Below are 18,636 nucleotides of genomic sequence, written 5' to 3' on the forward strand. Positions count from 1 at the left end.
TTAATGGATGTTCACTTCTCACATCTGAATTTCACACTATACTCCTCAGAGCTCCTCTGCCTGGACCCTACACCACAGTCTTAACTTCCAGTCTTAACCTTAGTAATATGTTTGTGAGCACAGTCAGCCTCTATGTTGTAGGCTAGCTTATTCCAGGGCTTTGTGCCATAATCCGAATACGTCAGATAAAGCCCTGCTCAAAACAGACTCTGCAAAAGAGGAGGCAGTCTTGCCTTAAAATGCAGTAGTCCAAGTTCAGAGGATTCACCCAGATCAGAATTCAGCTGTTTGAGAGCACACCAGGTCTCAGTCACTATAGGAACTGGGAATAAAGGTACCACTCAGCCATGGAGACATACTCTCTCATTTGTTCTCTCTGTCCAAGGAGTTTTTCATTATTTCCTTATTTTGGCTGGTCCTGTCATGTCTCATGTTGAGCTGTCCCATGCTTTTGAGGCCCTGAAATCAACGTTCTCAGGGCTGCTGGTTTCTACTGCAAGGAGTGGTGCTTGAAAGCTGGTATGGGATAGCCAGTGCTCAGTCTCTTAGCAAAGCCATTTTCTATCTCCATAACACTTTAACACCAGTCCTACACTGAAGTATCGTGTCCTGAAGGTTAATAGCCTTGTTTTCCAAAGCATGGAAACTTACTTTGGCTGATAAATAAATGTCAGCACCATATCTATTTGTTTATTACTTATCTTTGAGACTGAAAATGGGTGTAAAAGTAAAGAAGAATTCTCACAAACCAAAAACATATAGAATATCTAAACAGAAAGTCCCCTTGTATATTATTTTGTTAAAGAAATATATAGATATGTGGTAAAACTGTCATCTGCTGAGTAAATGTTCCACTCAGTCTTGAGGTTTCAGTCATTCTATGAGTGGTTGTATTAGCCACAAACACTTATATTAATAAAGATTCAGGAATATGGAAATACAGACAAATCTATGTTGAAAGGAAAAAAGAAAGTCCATGCAATTTTCAAGAACAGATGCATAGGCATGGAGGAAACTTGTAATTCTTTCTGAAACCTAGGGGCAAACTAGTAAAGGTGACAGACATGGTGTATAAACTACTAATCAGTTGTATCCATTCTCTAAGGCAATATAAGGCTTGTTTTGTTTTGCTTGTTTTTTCTTGGAAGAAATGTGGTGAAAACAGAAATAAAAGGCAAACAAATTGAATGAATGTTCAAAGTGTTATTTTAACAGAACTGAACTCTCATTGCTACTCAAATGTAATCACGGTAACTGATATCAAAATACACTGTCTACAAGAATTAAGTAAGTATGTATAAATACAGGAAACTTCTTAATTCACATGTGTCACGTGGATGAGCCCATGGCACAGTGTGTGCCCCAGGGTAGGTGCTGAGCAACAGAATGGCTCAGCAGGGCAGGTCAGCTGCTCCCTCAGCCAGTGGACCCAGCCCAGCCAATGCTCCTGGAGCAGTCCCAGTGGGTCCAGTACCACATGGAGAAGAAAAGGAGGCTGTGATGCCTTCTGTCTACAGCTTAAGGCAAAGAACACGGTTGGGTGGGCTCTGCTTTTTTATCAGCTTTCTTCCTCGTGTCCCTTATGCATGTGTCCAAGGAGTGTTCTCTGATCATGTGTCTGTGATCAGTGCTGCAAGGTCCAAGGCAAAGTCAGTTTTCAGGAACAAAGCGCAAGTCTTTTCTGAAGATGAAAGCTAAGCACGGACAGTTTAAAACATATGGATCTCTTCTTATTTTTCCTCCCTGAGGCAGGTTTCTGAGGCTGCATATATCATGCTACTCAGGCATGTTGATAATAAGCACAGTATAAACATTTAATGTACATAAAGAGGTCTCAAATGCTAATACAAGTGAGTATTTATGAAAGCATAAGTGCTGGAAGTGTTTTTTATGGCCAATTTGAAAAGCTGTTAATAACAAAGTGGCCAATCTGTTCAATGGGTAAAGGATCTGAAGACCAGATGGCCTGATGTACTTTTCAGCTCCAGCTGCAAGACGTGTAGGTAAGCTTCAGGCCAAACTTACAAAGGACTGAGAGTTCTCCTTAGAACCAGAGTAAGAACGGTTGGCTTGTTTTGCCTCTCCTAGGTCATTACAGCCTATTCCAATGAGGAGAAACCTCTTGTTTTATGTTTCTTTGTACAGTTTTGCATCTGAAAGATATTGATGTTTGACATTCATCTTTTCTGATTAGAGAATCCAGGCAATGTGTTTATATGACTTACACTGGAGATTGAGTACAGTATGATTGAACCTGGTGAGTTGGCTTAGTGTTGTTATTATAAATAACTGCAATCTGGCATCTAGAATATTAGAAAAGGCGAACAGTTATAGCAGCATGAGTTAGGATGCAATACAGTTGTGCCTAGGAAAGAAGTGAGAAACGCCTGCAGTGAAAGCCCTGCCTGGGAAGGTCACAGAGCATGTCCTCTTGGAATCCACTTCTGAGCATGAGAGGGACAAGGAAGCAACCAGGACTCATTGAATCATAGAATCAGAGAGTCACTGAATGGTTTGGGTTGGAAGGGACCCCAGAACCCACCCAGCCCCACCCCGTGCCGTGGGCAGGGCTGCCCCCCACCAGCTCAGCTGCCCAGGGCCCCATCCAACCTGGCCTTGAGCGTCTCCAGGGATGGGGCACCACAGCTTCTGTGGGCAGCTGTGCCAGCGCCTCACCGCTCCCTGGGTAAAAAATGTTTTTCCTAACATCTTGCCTAAATATCCCCTCTTAGCTTAAACTGTGCTTGACGTGAATTCGCCAAGGGCACACTATGCCTGGCCCGGGTCTGATTGCACTGTGACAAAACGCCCAGTGTTCCAAGCAGAAGTTTTTGTAACGCAGAGAAAATGTTATTTTACTCAAGAAAAGTTCTTGGTAAAGATCTTTGAAATCGTATGCTAAAGAATCTACTTCCTCATCTCTTCAGTACTTTTTGGAAACACACCTGCTTGTAAGACCTGAACATGAGAGTTGCCCTGAAGCAATAGTTTCTTTGTTGGTTAGATAACTTTCTTCACAACAGAAGTCCCTGTACACTTCTGAATATCACTTATACACGGCAACATAATGCAAGCCTCAGAAAAATGTTCATCAAAGCAGATCTGAATCCTTGTGGCTAGTTCTTAAATGGGAATTAAAGTAGCTTCCCTATTTATAATGCTGAGGCTGCTGGGCAAAACACAGTAGACGACTTAAATTAAATGTCAAATCATGAGGTACTAACAATAAATAATGGAGAGATTTCTCTTGCCTTCAGTGGCTATGGATAAGCCACTGGAGAAACTATTTAGTGCAAGGAGGTTGTGCAGTCCTAGGTGGATCATTCTGACCACATCTATGCGTTTTTTCACTTGGATGAAGAGAGGGGGCCTGTGTGAGCCTGTGATGCTCCCATCTCAGAGCCTTTGTGGTCCCAGGAGCCATAAAGTAGTTGGGAAAGGATCCCTCATCAATCATACCAGCATCATTTTCTCCTCAGGATGGTATTTGCTGTGTGCTTCCCTTGCCGGGAAGCCTTCCTTTGCACTGTCCCTGCTCAGTGCATATTATGTATGTGTCTGCATTGGATCTTGGCCTGACTGCTCAGGGGACTGCTTGCTCTGTTGCACAGCTGGTGGGTGGGAAGGAGTTACCAGGTAAAAGGGAAAGCAGAACAAACAATAGAGGTAGAAGGGAACGGTCACTTCTCTTTTGCTGTGTAGGATATGCATTGCTAATGGCCCCTTGGGTGTGGATTTTGAGACCAGCAGTGGAGTGTTCACTCTGTTGAGCAGATGATTCTACCAAGTGTGGGTTTTCTCCCCTTTCCCTTACCCTGGAGGTAGCAGCAGAGACTGCTGGTAGTACTACAGATGCAATTTGCCCATACAGACAGTTCTAAGAAGTCAGGTAACTGGAAGGATGTGAGTGCAGGTTCCCTCCAGTTTATCTTTATTATGTGATTGTCAGGAGGAAGAATCTGATGGGAATTTCCCCATTTGTAACTGAGCACCATGTCCTAGTGACATCTGAATATATCCATTTCTTACCAATATCTTTCCACTGTACCTGTCTGCTCCCATTGGTCTCTTCCATTAAAACACTGCTCTACCATGAGAACACTGGAAAAAGGGAACAAGAGCTAATCTGTCCCATTAAGAAAATCATTTCTTGGTTTACACAAACACAAAGTAGGTTTTTTGTGTTTGAGCATCTAGTCCTAGCAGCAGAAGATCCAGTAACTTCATTCCCCACAGCTGAGGGATATTTAGAAAGCTGTCCCACCCCTATTGGAAGTTTGGCTTAAATAGTAGCAGCTATTCTAAATGAAAGTGTGATTTAGGAATGCTTTGTGGGGGTGCTAGTGAAGCTGCTGAAGGGAGTTAGCTTTACTGGAAAAAGCAAGATGGATGTGCAATGGGATAGGACCTTAGCTTTTATTTCCTCAACAGGATTTTGGTATTAGTTACCTCTGGCTATTGTTATGTCACAGCTCATCTGAAGGTGAGTTTTATGAGCTTAAATAACATATCATCTGAAAAGTCTATGGATAACTTCTGGCTGTGAGCTCACCTCTATTTCTCCCGCCCTTCTCTTCTGTAGATGCTGCAGTAATCTTTGCAATTGGCAAAGGAAGCCTGGTATGGGGAGAGTATAAACAGCCTTGTTAAGGGGGAAAGCATTTTTAAATCCTTCCTGTCTTACTCACCACACTGAGCATAGTGTAATGGTAACCTGAACTGTTGGGGGAGGTGACAGTTTAGTATCTGAACTTAATTACTTTGCTCAGCTTGCAACACCCTGGAGTACGTGTAGTATAGCCTGCCATTTTGCAATCCCCTCAGGTATTAATTATTTTTCCTTTTGTGTCTTAATTATCAACTGTGCAGTTCTATGGTAGACTTTGAGCCAAGAACTGTGATGGTGGAGGAAACACACAGAGTCACTTATGAAAAGCAAATTCCTGTGCTGAAATCCACTGTGGGAGTCTATTGACAAAAAGTAGATGCTGCCTGAGTTTCAGTCATCTGTTCAATGGTCCTAAAGTTTTTTAACTCTCTGAATCTACAGCCTTTATCGTTTGTTCTAATCAACTTTCTATTGCTATTGGAAATAGCCTTGGTCTTTGCCAGAGTAAGAGAATCTGTTATAAGAGGGTTGTAAACAAGGAAGGTGAAACCGAGAAGAGGTCCTGCAGGCAAAAGAAAGGAGGTTTGAATTAAGTTGTGAGAGAAGTCAATCTTCTTCCTTTATTGTTTAATCTAGAGGTGTTTCCATCCAAGCAATAGCAATACTGCAATGACTGTACTGGTACCTGGCAACATAATAGAGCTTATCCTTAAAGCATTTTTTCCTTGTTTCTGAACCACTCCCCAACAGGCGTAAAGCACTTATTATGATATTGCCTGCATGTAGAAATTATTTCATGGTTAGCAGCTCGGTGATGTTCTATCACGTTCTTGGTTAATACATAAACTCATCTGGATACAGTAATATTCTTCATAACATCTTTCAGAAATTATCTTCGTAAATCAAAATGTATTTATCCAGTTGGAATCAAGGTGAAGAGACCATGCCCTCTTTCAGTTTGGTTAAAATACTAAGAAGAAAATGGCACGTGAATCATTCTACTCCCTGCTGTAACTTTGAGTTTTTTCTTTAAGAAACAAATGTATTTGGGGGTGTATTTTATATCTGGTTGAGAAAAATGCTCCTTAAAAGCCTTGTCTAAGGAAGAAGCTACCTGCTATGGTGAAAGGCACACTTATAGCTGAGAATCTTGCCTTTATGATCTCCTGTGGAATCTCTGTTTTCTCCTGAGTCTCAGTATGAGGATCCTAGAACATTGTTTTTTTTTAGGCCATTCCATATCTTTCCAGTTCTTTTTTGTTAGCAATTTATTTTAATACTTTTTTTGTGCCTGCTTTGTGTGCAGTGGATCTACTTCTTCAAAATGGATATTTCTGTGAAATTTACAGCACTTCTGTATATAGTACTTTCTGGGATTTACTTTCTCTAGTTCTTTTATAAGGATTAGCAGAACAATTAGTACTCCTTGGCATTGTGAGACTACAAGCATACAGTTCCATGATTCTATGATAACATTCCAAACAGCTTTAGGGATCAAAAACTTGACAGTGATGTTTTGCAGTACTATTTATAAGTCAGAGACTGTTTGATTAACTTAGCAGTTCTTGTCTTGAACACATATTTTAAGTGCTAGAAGAATACTTCTACTCAGAAAAATGAGATATTGCTGGAATAGATGACAAAGTATCCTCTCTAACTATTATCCTAATAGGAAATAGCACAGATTTTCTCAGCTGAGGTGCTGTTTCAGGAAGGGAGTTGCCTACTGTCATGTTCTTTAAACACTGCATATATAAGGTATCAGCTCAACTCGAGCAGGGTGCCCAGGCCCATGGCCAGGTAGAATCTGGAGATTTCTTAGGAGGAGACTCCACAGCCTCTGGGCAGCCTGTACTGGTACTTGGTTATCCACACAGTACAGAAGTGCTGCCTGATACCCAGAACCTTTTGGATCTTTCTGTTAAGTTCTCAGCTTTGTCTGAGTATAATAGAAGATGGTTTCTGGGATTTTTTTTTTTTTTTAATCTCTAGCAGATCTTGCTGTTGTCACAGGATTATCTCTAGATACGTCTGTGATGGGGGGCACAGGCCCTGGAAAAAAGAGACACCCCATATTCCTTATACAAACAATATGCATTATGTATACACATATCTATATACATGGAATCACTGACTGCACTCCCCCAGCATCAAATTCCCTTGTGGTACACACTGAACATTCCCATTTTTCTCCATTACTCACCAAGTGCACCCAGGTCTCTGTGCAAAAACAGTTCCACTAAGAGGTTTGCCCTTTCCAGAAGCTGCAAGGACCCAAACAGCTTTTCCCAACATGCTCTTTACATGTACTACAGGGACCTTATCTACCTCTACAGTATGTAGGGAGCTGGATTTTGTAGGACCATCTCGATTGACCAATCCTCTGGTGTTGACCAACCAGGTGGCTTCTGCCAAATGCTTCTCCCAGTGCTTAAATGTGCCAAGTCCTCCAGGGATGCTGCCCCTTCCATCAGAATACTCAAAATGCCCATAATAGGCAGTAAATGGAACCAGAACATTAACTCTTTAACTCCCACTGTTTCACATGATGTTTTGATGTGGAATACTGACAAAAAAAACCAAAAAAACAACAACAAAAAAAAACAGAAAACTGCTATTACAGAAATGTGGTAGGACTAATTGCACAACTGGAACACTAATATAAAGGGGCTATGGGCTTTTAAAAAGAGAGAGGCAGGGCAGGAGGAGAAGGGTAGTTGCCCTCTCTTTTAAGAAGTGGGTATAGAATCATAAGGTTGGAAAGGACCCACAAGATCATCTAGTCCAGCTGTCCTCCCATTACCATTGCTACCCCAATCTTCTAAACTCTATCTTGTAGCTTCTCATCCAGATGCCTCTTGGACGCTGCCGAGAACAGCAACTCCCCACCTCCCTGGGAACTCTGTTAATCTTGTGCTTAAAGTAACTGGCAATGAAGAAATGCACATCCATAAATCAATGCATACTAACCTCTGATTTATTTATTTAGTGGGTCACATGTTCTACGTTCACCATAAACACGGACAAAGGCAACTTATTTCCTCCTCTACTCTTTGTATTGGCATTCATGCTGTTGAATACACTCCTTTCATAATACTATATTTTGTCAGTATTCTACAGTTATTATTTCCTTAAAAACACTCCTGTGATATCAACTGTATAATAAACTATAATTCAAAGTAAAATATCAGCCATTTCATCCATGAGAGAGAATAATAAAGCCATAATAAAAAGGAATAAAGTTTAACAATATGATAATGTAGCATGAAGTTTTATAGACTCCATGCAAATGTTAAAATCTATAAATTTTTTTATAGTGTAATATAGTAAAAAAAAAAAGTAAAAAATAGTTAAAAAGAGGACAAAAGGGAGTGGAGAAAGGCAACAGTAGCAGGCTAGTTTACTGCTGAAATTCTGATTTCTTTTTATAATATGGAATGTGGAAAAAATTATGCGTATGAAATAATTTGCTTGTGGCTTATTTTAATCATTATAAGTATTACAAGTAAACTGAATAAGGAAATCAGAAGTTTCTACTTCCCAGCCCAGTCTACTTGTAAATCCAGAAACTTTAAAGGCTGATCATCTCTCTCCTTGTCTCTCTTTGCTCACACCTAGTATCCATGAACACACTTTGCATTTTTCTCATCATATTCCTTCTGTTTGTTGTCTATCTATTTTGGTTCTAACTGAAGGTGAAAGGATGCACAAATATGGAAACGTGGACAGAAGATCAAATTCTCCTTATAACCATTTCCTCTATGTTGTATCATCCATTCTATAACTTGTGAGATATGAATACCAAACCTTCATTTTCTAGCAGTCTAATGATTATTTCATTGTACTCATCCATTACTTAATCTGTCTTCTGGCACTACATCGTGCTAGGCATTTGCATTTAAATAAAACTTCTAAAAGCCAAAGTAAATACATTTTGTTAAAAAATTCTGCCTTTGGAGACAGCTGAGGTTGGCTGTACAGGGCTCTGAACACACGATGCAGCTGCAGGTGTTCCTGTTTGTTGCAGGGGAGTTGTAGATGATCTTTAAGGGTTCTTTCCAACTCAAATGTTTCTATGACTCTATGAAAGGAAGCTGTAGTGAGGTGGTTGTCACTCATTTCTCATGTGACAAGTGATAAAACACAAAGGAATAGAATCAAGCTGTGCCTTGGGTTAGATTTGATGTTATAGGAAGTACTTCCTCATGGAAACTCTGGTCAGGGATTGGAACAGGGTGCCTGGGCAATTGGTGCAGTGCAGCCCCCACCCCTGGCAGCATTCAAGATGTGGATACAACACTCAGGGATGTGGTTTAGTGGTGGACTTAGTAGTATTAATGGTTGGACTTCATGATTTTAAAGATCTTTTCCAAGCTAAATTACTCCATGATGTAGCTGCTTCTGTTGACAGCTGGTTCATCACTGACAACAGCAGAGTGCATTTTGCTCACATAATCAAGATTATTGTAGGATTTCCAAAAAGGAAGAAGAGTAAGCATAAAATAAAGATCTGGCTGAGCACTTCTAGAATCATTCACTTCAGAACTGCAAGTTGAGGAACAGGAGTTTTTTCAAGACTCCTTAAGGGCTGTTCCACATCTCCACATGCTCACCTGCAGGATTTTAAGGGTAACCTGCACCTAAGAGGGAGAGGGGCCAGCTTCTGTTCACCATATTCATCCTGAAAAATTGCACAAAGTTTCAGGAAAACTTCCATATGTTTCAAGAGGATTAAGGGGAAGGAAGGAGCACAAATGCAGGAATAGGCAGTAAAGGTAACACCAAGAAATGTTTGGACTAACACCTGCCATGCCCTCTACTAACCAGCCATGATGTATAACTATTACAACAATTCAAGTTTCGTATTAAAGACAAGAAAATAATTTCTTCACTGATAGTGAGACCTTAGTTGCAGTCCTAAGCAACAGAAGGCGTGGTCTCTCTACAGTAGAGATTTTCACTAAATGTGGAAATCCTTTAGTTTTTATCATACAGGCAAAACACAGGCTGCAGAAAATGATACTTTAGATAAAATTGGACTTCAATAACCAAGGGAATTATACTTACTCAGTCTACTTTGAGATCCAAAACTCAATTGTATGAATTACATAAAAGTGTGTTATGTGAATCTAACAACCATCCAATAAAGACGTGCTTGAATTGAGGTAGATACAAAGATGTTCCTTGCCTAAAATCCAGTACTGCACTTAAAAAAAATAACAAACAAAACCAACCATTAAAATTACTGTCATGTGATGGCACTGCCTTGAGAGAAAAGCATGTGAGAACTGTTCCCCAAGCTAAACTAGTCAGAATAACTATATTAAGCAACTAAAGTAGGTAAAGTAAAACCTACTGCTTGTTCCACAAGTGCTTTCTGTAACTTAGAATTTAATGGAACATTTAATTAAGAACATTTCTACAACCCACAAACTCTTAAAATTTCAACATTAGGCATAGCAGGTATCTACAAAGATGTAGAATTTCAGTACCAACAATTCTGCCTGATCACACACTTGTTTGCTCGTTTATGATGCCCAGCACACCTGGATTACGCAATTCTAGAAGAAAAGCACAGTAAAAGGTCATTTAAAAAAACAAAAACCCATACAAATCATATCCCTAAGGAAGATATTTTCTTTAAACAGTTAGTTGAATCATGTGCTCTCTCTCATACCATAGCTAAATCTTTTGCTTGTTAGTTTTTTTTGATTTGAAATTCTCAGGAGAGTAAAGCTATGCTTATCTGCACATATCTGTACCTTGTAAATTGAGTTAATCATAAAGTCCTAAAGCAAAATGTGCAGTAAAGTCTAGTAAGTCACTGCCATTTGAACCATGCATTTATCCAAGGCACTGCATAAAAAACAATCAGTCTAATACATGAAAATCTGAACCTTCTAACAAGGTTGACTTTTTTCCTTTTTTTCACATCAAGTGACCAAAGGCAGCATACAAAGTATTACAAGGAAGTTCACAAGTTCTGGGTCCTTCATCATAGTCATACTGAACATTGGCCCCTTATATAAGTCACAGACACAAAGCTGTAAAACGTAATTAAAAAAATACAATTTTATTGTGTTAGTCTGCATATGTATTGATACAGTTGTTCTGAGAATGCTTCTGAGGAAAATTTTTCCATAAATCTGACTCTCCCAGCTGCTCCCATTGAGTCCTTCAAGAGAGGATCTCTCACGATTTTTTCCATGGCCTCAGAGAATTGTGTTGGCAGAGGATCACACAAGAATCCTGTAACGTTATTCAAAATTGATTCTAAAGGACCACCCGAATTAACTGCTATAACTGGACGTCTCATGTACATTGCCTCCAGAGGAACAATGCCAAAGTGTTCGTTACTTGGTGTGTACAGCACACACACACAGTTACTAAGAAGAGAGATTTTTTGTTCATCTGTGAATGATCTCACAAAAGTGACATGGTCACTAACGTTAAGCTCAGTTGCAATTTTCCTTAGTTCTTCATAATGCTCCACATTTTCCAGAACTCGTTTATCATAGCCACCTGCCATAACCAAGTGAACTTCACTCCACTGATGAGAATCAAGTCTTCCTCGAAGCTCATGCAAAGCTTCAAGAGCCAACGCGAGGTTCTTTTTTCTTTCGTACCTATTAATAGATAGAAACAAGAACTTGCTCTTTTTGGGAATCAAGTCAACTATGTCCACAGGAACCACTGTCTCAAAGCTACTGGTGTTGAGAGATGGATAAAGGACATCTGGGTTTATGTGAGACAAGGATTTAAATGTCTCCTTGAACACACTGGCAGTGAATTTGCTGTTCACAACGATGCAGTCTGCCATGCCAGTGGTGTACTCTTCCAGCCAATCCAGTGGCATTCTGTAGAGGCGCTTTAGAAAAGATTCTCTCTTGGTAAGGAGCTGATCAGGAAAGTGACAGTAAAACAAAACCTTCTTCCGTGTTCTGGCCAGCCTGAGTATCGGAATGCAAGCGGACACCTAGCGCAAACCAGAAGAGAGGACAAGACATTTATTATTTGTGGTAGCACCACTGCTGCAAAGGGTATGACAGGATCATCAAGGTAGGAAAAGATCTCTAAGGCCATCTAATCCAACCGTCAGCCCACTCCCACCATGCCCACTGACCACATCCCTCACTACCACATCTATATGGATCTGGAACACTTCCATGGACAGTGACCCCACTGCCTCACCGCTCTTCCAGAGAAGAAATTCTCTCTAATAGCCAAACTGAACCTCGGAGCTCCCCCTCTCAACCCAAGCACCCACTCCCTACGACCCCCAGCCCGCGTTCTTTCTCAGCGCCCACCACCAAGAGAAAGCTTCAAGAATACGACGGCGCGGCTCACCCTGTCCCCACCAGTCACCCTCAGGACGTTCCCCCCCGCCCCGGCCCTGCCCCTCAAGATGGCGGCCGCCCGCACCTGATCGCAGATAAAGGCATCGGCGTGCTGCCCGCTGAGCAGCAGGACGTAGAGCGCCACGAAGACCATGCGCAGCGCGGCGCACACCGCGTGCCCGCGGCCCCAGAAGCTGCGCGGCAGCCAGGCCCCGGCGCGGTGCACCGCCAGCTGCCGCGTCTCGGCAAAGCAGCGCCCGGGATCGTAGTGCGCCGTCCACACCTGCACTTGGCAGCCCCGAGCCTTCAGCGCCAGCGCCGCGTCCACCACCAGCCGCTCCGCGCCGCCCAGTCCCAGGTCCGGATGCAGGAATAGCACAGACGGGCCGCTCGCCTCCTCTCCCTCCCCCTGCTCCGCCATGGCACCGAGCGGCAGCGCACATGCGCCGCCAGCGGGCTCTAGGGCCACGTCAGCCCATCCTGCCGGCCGCTCTTCCGCCTCCCCTGCCGGGCCGCTCGCACGCTGCCGGGCCGCTCGTCCCACTCCTTCTTGGAGCTGACACCTCAGCATGGCCGCCTGAGGGGACGAAGACGACGTGTGAAGGCGTCTCGTTAGGAAAGAGGCCCGGCAGCGGGCGGAGAGGAGGGAAAGGAGGTAGGCGCTGCGTCAGGCATCGCTGCGGGCAGCCCCGGGGACCTGAGGGCGGGGCCTCGAGTGGGCGGGGCGGCACTGCGAGTAGGGACGTGGCTGTGGAAAGAGAGCTGCGTCTGCCTGCTGACTGATCGACTGCAGCCAGCGCCGCCGCCATGGTAAGGTTCCACGCTCCTGTGCTGCTGCTTCCAACTCGAGGAGCTCCCCGTCCTGATGTTCTTCCCCTCCTTCTGTTCGTTTCTCCCTAACCCCACTTCTTTCCTCCTCCCGCAGCCCGGGCCGAGCCCTAGCGCCACCAACGTCGGCACGTCCGGCCGCTCCCCCAGCAAGGCCGTGGCTCCCCGCGCCGCCGGTTCCACCGTCCGGCAGAGGTAGGTGCCGCGGCAGTCCCGGGCTAGACGCTGCGTTGTTCTTCAGGGCGTTCCGAGTGAGTGCCGGAGCGGCGTTGAGGGAGGGCTGGGCCGTGCGGTGCATCCCGCTGCGGACGTGTCAGTGAGGTGTGCTTGAAGGGGAGAGCTGCCGTCGGTCCGGCTGGTGTCGGTCCGGCTTCTCGGCCCTCGTGTTACGTGGGCGTTGTGCCCGCAGCGTATTGTACTGCCCAGTTTTAAGTGCTTGTCTCGTTTCTTGGGTTTGTTGGGCACTCCGTTGATGGAGAGATAATGGATTGTGGCCTTTGCTTTGTTCTGTTACTCCCTAAAGGAAGAACGCCAGCTGTGGGACGAGGAGTGCAGGCCGTGCCACGTCCACAGGCACCGGTGGGATGTGGCGGTTCTACACTGAGGACTCCCCAGGGCTCAAAGTGTAAGTTGAGTGTATGAGCGTGGGGTGATGGATTTCAGCTGTTAGGTTGTTTGGTTTTTGAGTTGAGAGATCAGTGCTGTGGTGTGCAGGGAGAGGTGTGGTGAGCTGATGACTGGTTAGGTGTATTCAGCAGGAAATCTGGTATTTAATCTTTAGAGCTGGAGAGAGGTACCGACTTTTACAACTGTGAAATTGGAAAGGTTGCTTGTCACAGTGAATTTAGGCATTAGAAATAGTTGTGTCATTTCTCATAGTTAAACTTTTGTCTTTCCTTACTAGTTGGTGTGTTGCAACATTTTACACTTTCTTGAAAACGTAACACTACAGATTGGCTATGTTTACACAGTGTCAGGTGTTCTTATTAAAAAAAAAAAAAGAAAAAAAAACCAGAAAACAACAAAGCTTATTTCAGGAAAGCTTTCCAACTAACTAACTTTCCTGTACCTTGTTTCTCTCTGTTACTATGAGAGGAACATTCCCAGGTTACAGTCAGACATCTGATGGTAGCTTCTGTTGACAGCAAGAGGGGCACTGTGTTTTTTAGTCCTGGGCTAGTCTAAGTCAGATCAGTTTCTCAAACTCATCTAGCAACCTAATGTGTGAGTAGCTGAGGCAGGAGTGTTTCATCTAACAGGTGCAAATGCAAAGTTATACCCTCAGGTATGAGCTAATGCTTTTTGTAGAGTTCACAGCCTCTAGTGTTTTGTTACTGGGCTGAAAAGAGCCAGTATACTTAGTGGTGCCTTTGGTTATGCTTATTGTTTATTTTTTTTCCTAGGATCAGTTAATATTTCAGGGTTCCTTAAGTGTGCAGCTGTCTGTGTGAACGATTGGAGAAGGGCTCATGATACTCTGGCTTACCTTTTGTGTTCTCCTTTTCACATGCACTTAGCAGTTTTTAACAAAGTTTGTGCAGACTGTCAAAGTAGTGGTGCTCTGCTACTGCAGAATCACTGAAGGAAGCAAGGTAGAGAAAATGGAAAGAATATGAGCAACAGTGGTGTTTTAGAGCATGTTTGTGTGTTGATAGGTAAGGCAAGTGTTTTCTGTATTATGTGGCCTACTGAAAATCAATTAAGAATGGAGAAGAAAATACCTATTCTTCCATTAGGTACAACTTTTAAAATGTAACAATGATGTAGCTGTCAAAGTAGATTTACCAGCTTCAGCATGATTCACAAGGGAACCTTTAGTTGTTAAGTGGTCAGTTCTAGAAGATGCATTGTTCTAGTCTTCAATGCAGGCAGGTCTGTCGGCAGATTTTCCCATTTACTTGTAAACCAGTGGCTCTGAATCTTAAGGTTTTAGAACGATGAAAGTATCTTTTACAAGCTAGCATGGGTAGCTGTATGTCAAGGCTTTTAATGGGTGAGATGTCTGTAAATGTGTGTTGATTTTAGAGTTTGCTTGCAAGTGAGCTGCAAGATTTTCTAAACTGTGGCTTGGGAGTAGCTTCCTTCCTTCCAAGCTTTTTTTGCTTTCTGTATTGATTTCCTATTGCTATAATCTGTCCCATTCAGTATGCTTAAAGATGAAAATGGGTTATATATGGGTTGCAGTTGCCTCGGTTAAATGCTTCAGCAGAATTTGTGATTGCTGTTGCTTAAAGCAGTATAAATCTAAACCTGGGATATCTTCTGTGGGGTGGGGTTGGCAGACCACTCTTACTTATCTAGTCTAAAGTAAGAGCTCTTTATTATTAGCAAGGATTATTTCATGCTATCTGTGATCAAGATAACTCCGCTGTAGATCAAATGTTTTATATTGTGTGTAATGATATCTCTGATGCTTCAAGGTTTTAGCATCTGTTCTCAGCGTCAGAAACAATAAACAAGCCAGTTTCTTTTGTCTCAGGAAAGTACTTTTTCTTTTCTGAAATGCAAGATGTTATAAAATATCATTAAAAGCAAAAGGAGCTGAGGGAAATCTGAGAAGGAGATAGGATTATATTTGAATGAGCATTTTGTGCTTTGAAAGAAAGAGTATAAAGTGAAACGTGCTTTGCTTGCTATGGCACCTGTACCTGTGGTTCCTCTATCTTGTCTTAAACTTGATTGATTACTTGAAGAGCTATAGGCAGTGTTTTATGGTGGAACCATGGTGAAATGAAATTGGACTGAAAGTATGGTATGCAGTCCTGTGAAAGGTGCACCTGAGAATGTACAACTCCAAATTTCTGGAGGTGCTTAAGCCAGATTTAATATCTATTTTAAGTGTACGCGATGAGCTAGGAAGATCCAGATGTACGAAAGAGTATTAGGGGTTGCTTGCTTCGTTTCTGTGTGTGCAGTCTGTTTTTGTGTTATGTTATTGGTTTATATCCAGTGTGGTTTACATCTATGTGTAGGATTCTTCGTACTCAGGACTGCTAAATGATCAATAATGACTGAGACTTAGAATTCAGTGGCAGAGGACAGCTTAGGTCTGTTAGAAAAATGTTAGTGAACTTTCTCATTTTAATAAAATTTGAGGTTGTTTTTTACGCTGTGTTCAAGTAATATTTGCCTGCTTCTAAATGGTAAACAGAAGGGTGATTTGTCAAGCGTGACTGGTTAAGAGAAGTCAGTGTTTATAATGTTATACATCTGACACATAGTTGGGTGAAGTAGGTGGTGCAAAGCAGCATTGAGAGAACAGTAGGTAGTGTGAGAAGGGGAAAAAGCAAACAAATCTGTTAAATTGTACACTTTGGGTAATGATTTGATGATGGACTTAACTTTGACATTCTGTGTATCTTGATTAAAAAACAAAACAACAGCGATCTCCATCTCCCTCATTGCTGCCATTGTCTTTGAATGAAATAAAACCTTTGGGGAAAAAAAGACAACCAATGTGAGTTTTACACCAAAATGTGAGTAGCCGCTAGAGGACTCTGTTGTTTCTTGTATCTCACCACATCTCCACTCAGGCGCCTTAGTAGTAAATACAGATAATAATTTTCTGCAGATTGGTTTCACGGTGATGACTAATAATGAACCATGAATTACTGCTTAAATAAGTGGAAGTTGTTAATGTGATGTGATTTAGAGTTTTACATATCCGAATTGTTATGTAACTGTCTCTTAAAGCAGAGCAGCAGCAGCATGTGTTTAATAAGAGGCGACTGTTTCATTTCTGTGTATTTAACGATATTTCTATGGGAATGGAAAAAGAATTTTCTGTTTCAATTGCATATGAACTGATGAGTTTGCTTGGCTGGTAGTGACTGGCCTTTGGACAAAGCAAACTTTTTTTGGCTTCGTGTTAATGTATTTTTTTTCTTTATTTTTAGTGGGCCTGTTCCAGTTTTGGTCATGAGTCTCCTTTTTATTGCTTCTGTATTTATGCTGCACATCTGGGGTAAATACACTCGTTCATAGACTCAGCTGCCAACTTAAAGCATACATCTTGGACCAAAAATATGGTGGATCCTGGTTGTTCTTGGAGAGAGACTGGGGAAGCCTCCTGTCACCTATTGAAGTCCTACAAACTTTGACTGTAACACAGAATGAGCTTCTCAGTTGTCTATGCGGGCAGGTTTTAAAGTCTGTAATGGGACACTGCATCTGTACGTTTAGAATACAGGTATTACAATAAAATTTGTATATGGAAATTGAAATAGTCTTAATGTTTTTCCTCCTATTCCAACCAATAACTAAAGTATTGTACTTGTGGTTTCTGTATATCGCTGTCGCTGATTAAATGTCATTTGACAGTTGAAACCAGGTCATTATACTACAAGTAGCCATGTAACTTCATACCAAAAAATCCTTTATGAATGAGGAAGGCAACATAGGGTGCATAAACATGTGATGCTAATGACTGCGTTGTTAAAACAAAGTTGAGATACATGAACTTTGGTTGTGTTTTTTTATTAACTCCAGAAAAGCAAATGCTTTTATTTCCAAATTGTAAGTTAAGCCACTCAATACTGATTATACTAAAAGTATACAGTTTTCTTGTTTTTCAAACTGCACTTAAGGAAAGGCATAAACTGGTATTCTGATTTAAAAAGAGTAACTGCATGGCTGTCACAGACACGTTTCTTCTGTAGGTCTAGGGTCTTTCAAAGAGACTTAAGTTGTAAAATGGAGTGGGAGGGCTGGGAAAGCAACGACTACTGTTTAAAAAACAGGACATGGAAACATACTTGAGATATGCTTAAGTGGCTCTTCATGCCCTGCCCATTTTCCTTGCAGGTGTTGTTTTTAGTTTTCCTTGCAGACCATCAGGCAGCTCTTCTTTTTTAACAAAAGCAACATATTGGTGTGTTTCTTCTTGCTGGTATGGTCTTGAGATTCAGGTAACTGAATCAGGCCTTTCCATGCAGTTGGATGGAATTATTTTAGCCTGTTATCATGTTATGATTTCTCTTTGAATATCTGCTCATACTGTACAAGGAATAATCTTGTTTATGCAGCCTTGGTAAGTGTTAACTGTTTACAAGTTGTAGAATCAGTGTCTATTACCCCTACCCATTGTCCTATAAATCAGTTCTTAAAGTAGTACTAATTCTGAAATGAAGAAGTGGCTTAAGAGTAAGGAATGTGGTCTTATGTCTATAAGGATAGCTTTTGGGCTGTACTTAAGTCAATATGTACTAAAAATGTACAGAGAAAGATAGATGATTTAGAGCCGGAACTGAAACTTTCTTACTAAATGTAGTGGTAGAATTTTGTTTTAGGAGGAGTGGAAGTCAAGAACAGGGAATTCTATTAACTAAAAGAGTGGTATCAGAATACAACAGTGTGATGGAAACTACCCGATACATTGTGTGTAAAAGGGGGAAGTTCCACAAATTACCACTGTGCATATGGATGGGAAGTGAAAATGAGATGAAATATGGGAATTGCTTTGCTTCAAAAGACAAAGGTAAATACTTTGCCTAGCAAGAAAATAAAATCAGTGGCTGTACAAATGTTATTTTAAGGCAAGAAGGAAAATGCTGTCAAAGAAAAAAGCAAACGCAACAGTCTCCATCTCCCTCATTGCTGCCATTGTCTCTGAATGAAATAAAAGCTCTGGAGAAAAATCACAGAATCACAGAGAATCACAGAATCACCCGGGTTGGAAGGGACCCCAAGGATCATGTAGTTCCAACCCCCCTGCCAGAAAGAGAGACAACAAGCCAATGTGAATTTTAAATAAAAATTAGAGTTTAAAAAAGGGGAGAGGAGTGGGTCAGGTTATGTTGCTAGCTTAGTTTGTGGTACTTTAAGGGAGAGGAATAATGGACTGACTCTTCAGATAACTGAAGG

The 18,636-nt window shown here is 41.8% G+C and overlaps 2 protein-coding genes across 3 annotated transcripts; one reads left to right on the forward strand and one right to left on the reverse strand.

The window, feature by feature from the left end:
- Positions 1–10,663: 10,663 nt before the first annotated feature.
- ALG2 (ALG2 alpha-1,3/1,6-mannosyltransferase) lies at positions 10,664–12,651 on the reverse strand. Of its 2 annotated transcripts, none has more exons than XM_048939777.1 (2): positions 12,230–12,651; positions 10,664–11,585 (listed from the first exon to the last, which is right to left on the reverse strand). In XM_048939777.1, the coding sequence occupies exons 1-2, from the start codon at positions 12,515–12,517 to the stop codon at positions 10,683–10,685; spliced, it is 1,191 nt and encodes a 396-aa protein (XP_048795734.1). In that variant the 5' UTR covers positions 12,518–12,651; the 3' UTR covers positions 10,664–10,682. The 2 variants fall into 2 exon arrangements, with proteins under 2 accessions (XP_048795734.1, XP_048795733.1); XM_048939776.1 differs by having other exon boundaries at positions 12,032–12,651.
- SEC61B (SEC61 translocon subunit beta) lies at positions 12,643–16,997 on the forward strand. Its single transcript, XM_048939779.1, has 4 exons — positions 12,643–12,756; positions 12,872–12,969; positions 13,298–13,399; positions 16,671–16,997. Exons 1-4 carry the CDS (start codon positions 12,754–12,756, stop codon positions 16,756–16,758), a joined length of 291 nt encoding a protein of 96 aa, XP_048795736.1. The 5' UTR covers positions 12,643–12,753; the 3' UTR covers positions 16,759–16,997.
- Positions 16,998–18,636: the final 1,639 nt, after the last annotated feature.

This window comes from Lagopus muta, chromosome 3 (assembly GCF_023343835.1).
Source record: "Lagopus muta isolate bLagMut1 chromosome 3, bLagMut1 primary, whole genome shotgun sequence".
In the NCBI taxonomy this organism is placed as follows: domain Eukaryota; kingdom Metazoa; phylum Chordata; class Aves; order Galliformes; family Phasianidae; genus Lagopus; species Lagopus muta.

Bases quoted from the DNA above. Each gene is read 5' to 3' on its own strand.
- SEC61B (XM_048939779.1), top strand. The intron at 12,970-13,297 runs GTAGGTGCCGCG...TACTCCCTAAAG, and splicing joins GGTTCCACCGTCCGGCAGAG to GAAGAACGCCAGCTGTGGGA. The intron at 13,400-16,670 runs GTAAGTTGAGTG...CTTTATTTTTAG, and splicing joins GACTCCCCAGGGCTCAAAGT to TGGGCCTGTTCCAGTTTTGG.
- ALG2 (XM_048939776.1), bottom strand. From the start codon at position 12,517: ATGCTGAGGTGTCAGCTCCAAGAAGGAGTGGGACGAGCGGCCCGGCAG. The intron at 11,586-12,031 runs GTGCGGGCGGCC...GGTTTGCGCTAG, and splicing joins ATGCCTTTATCTGCGATCAG to GTGTCCGCTTGCATTCCGAT.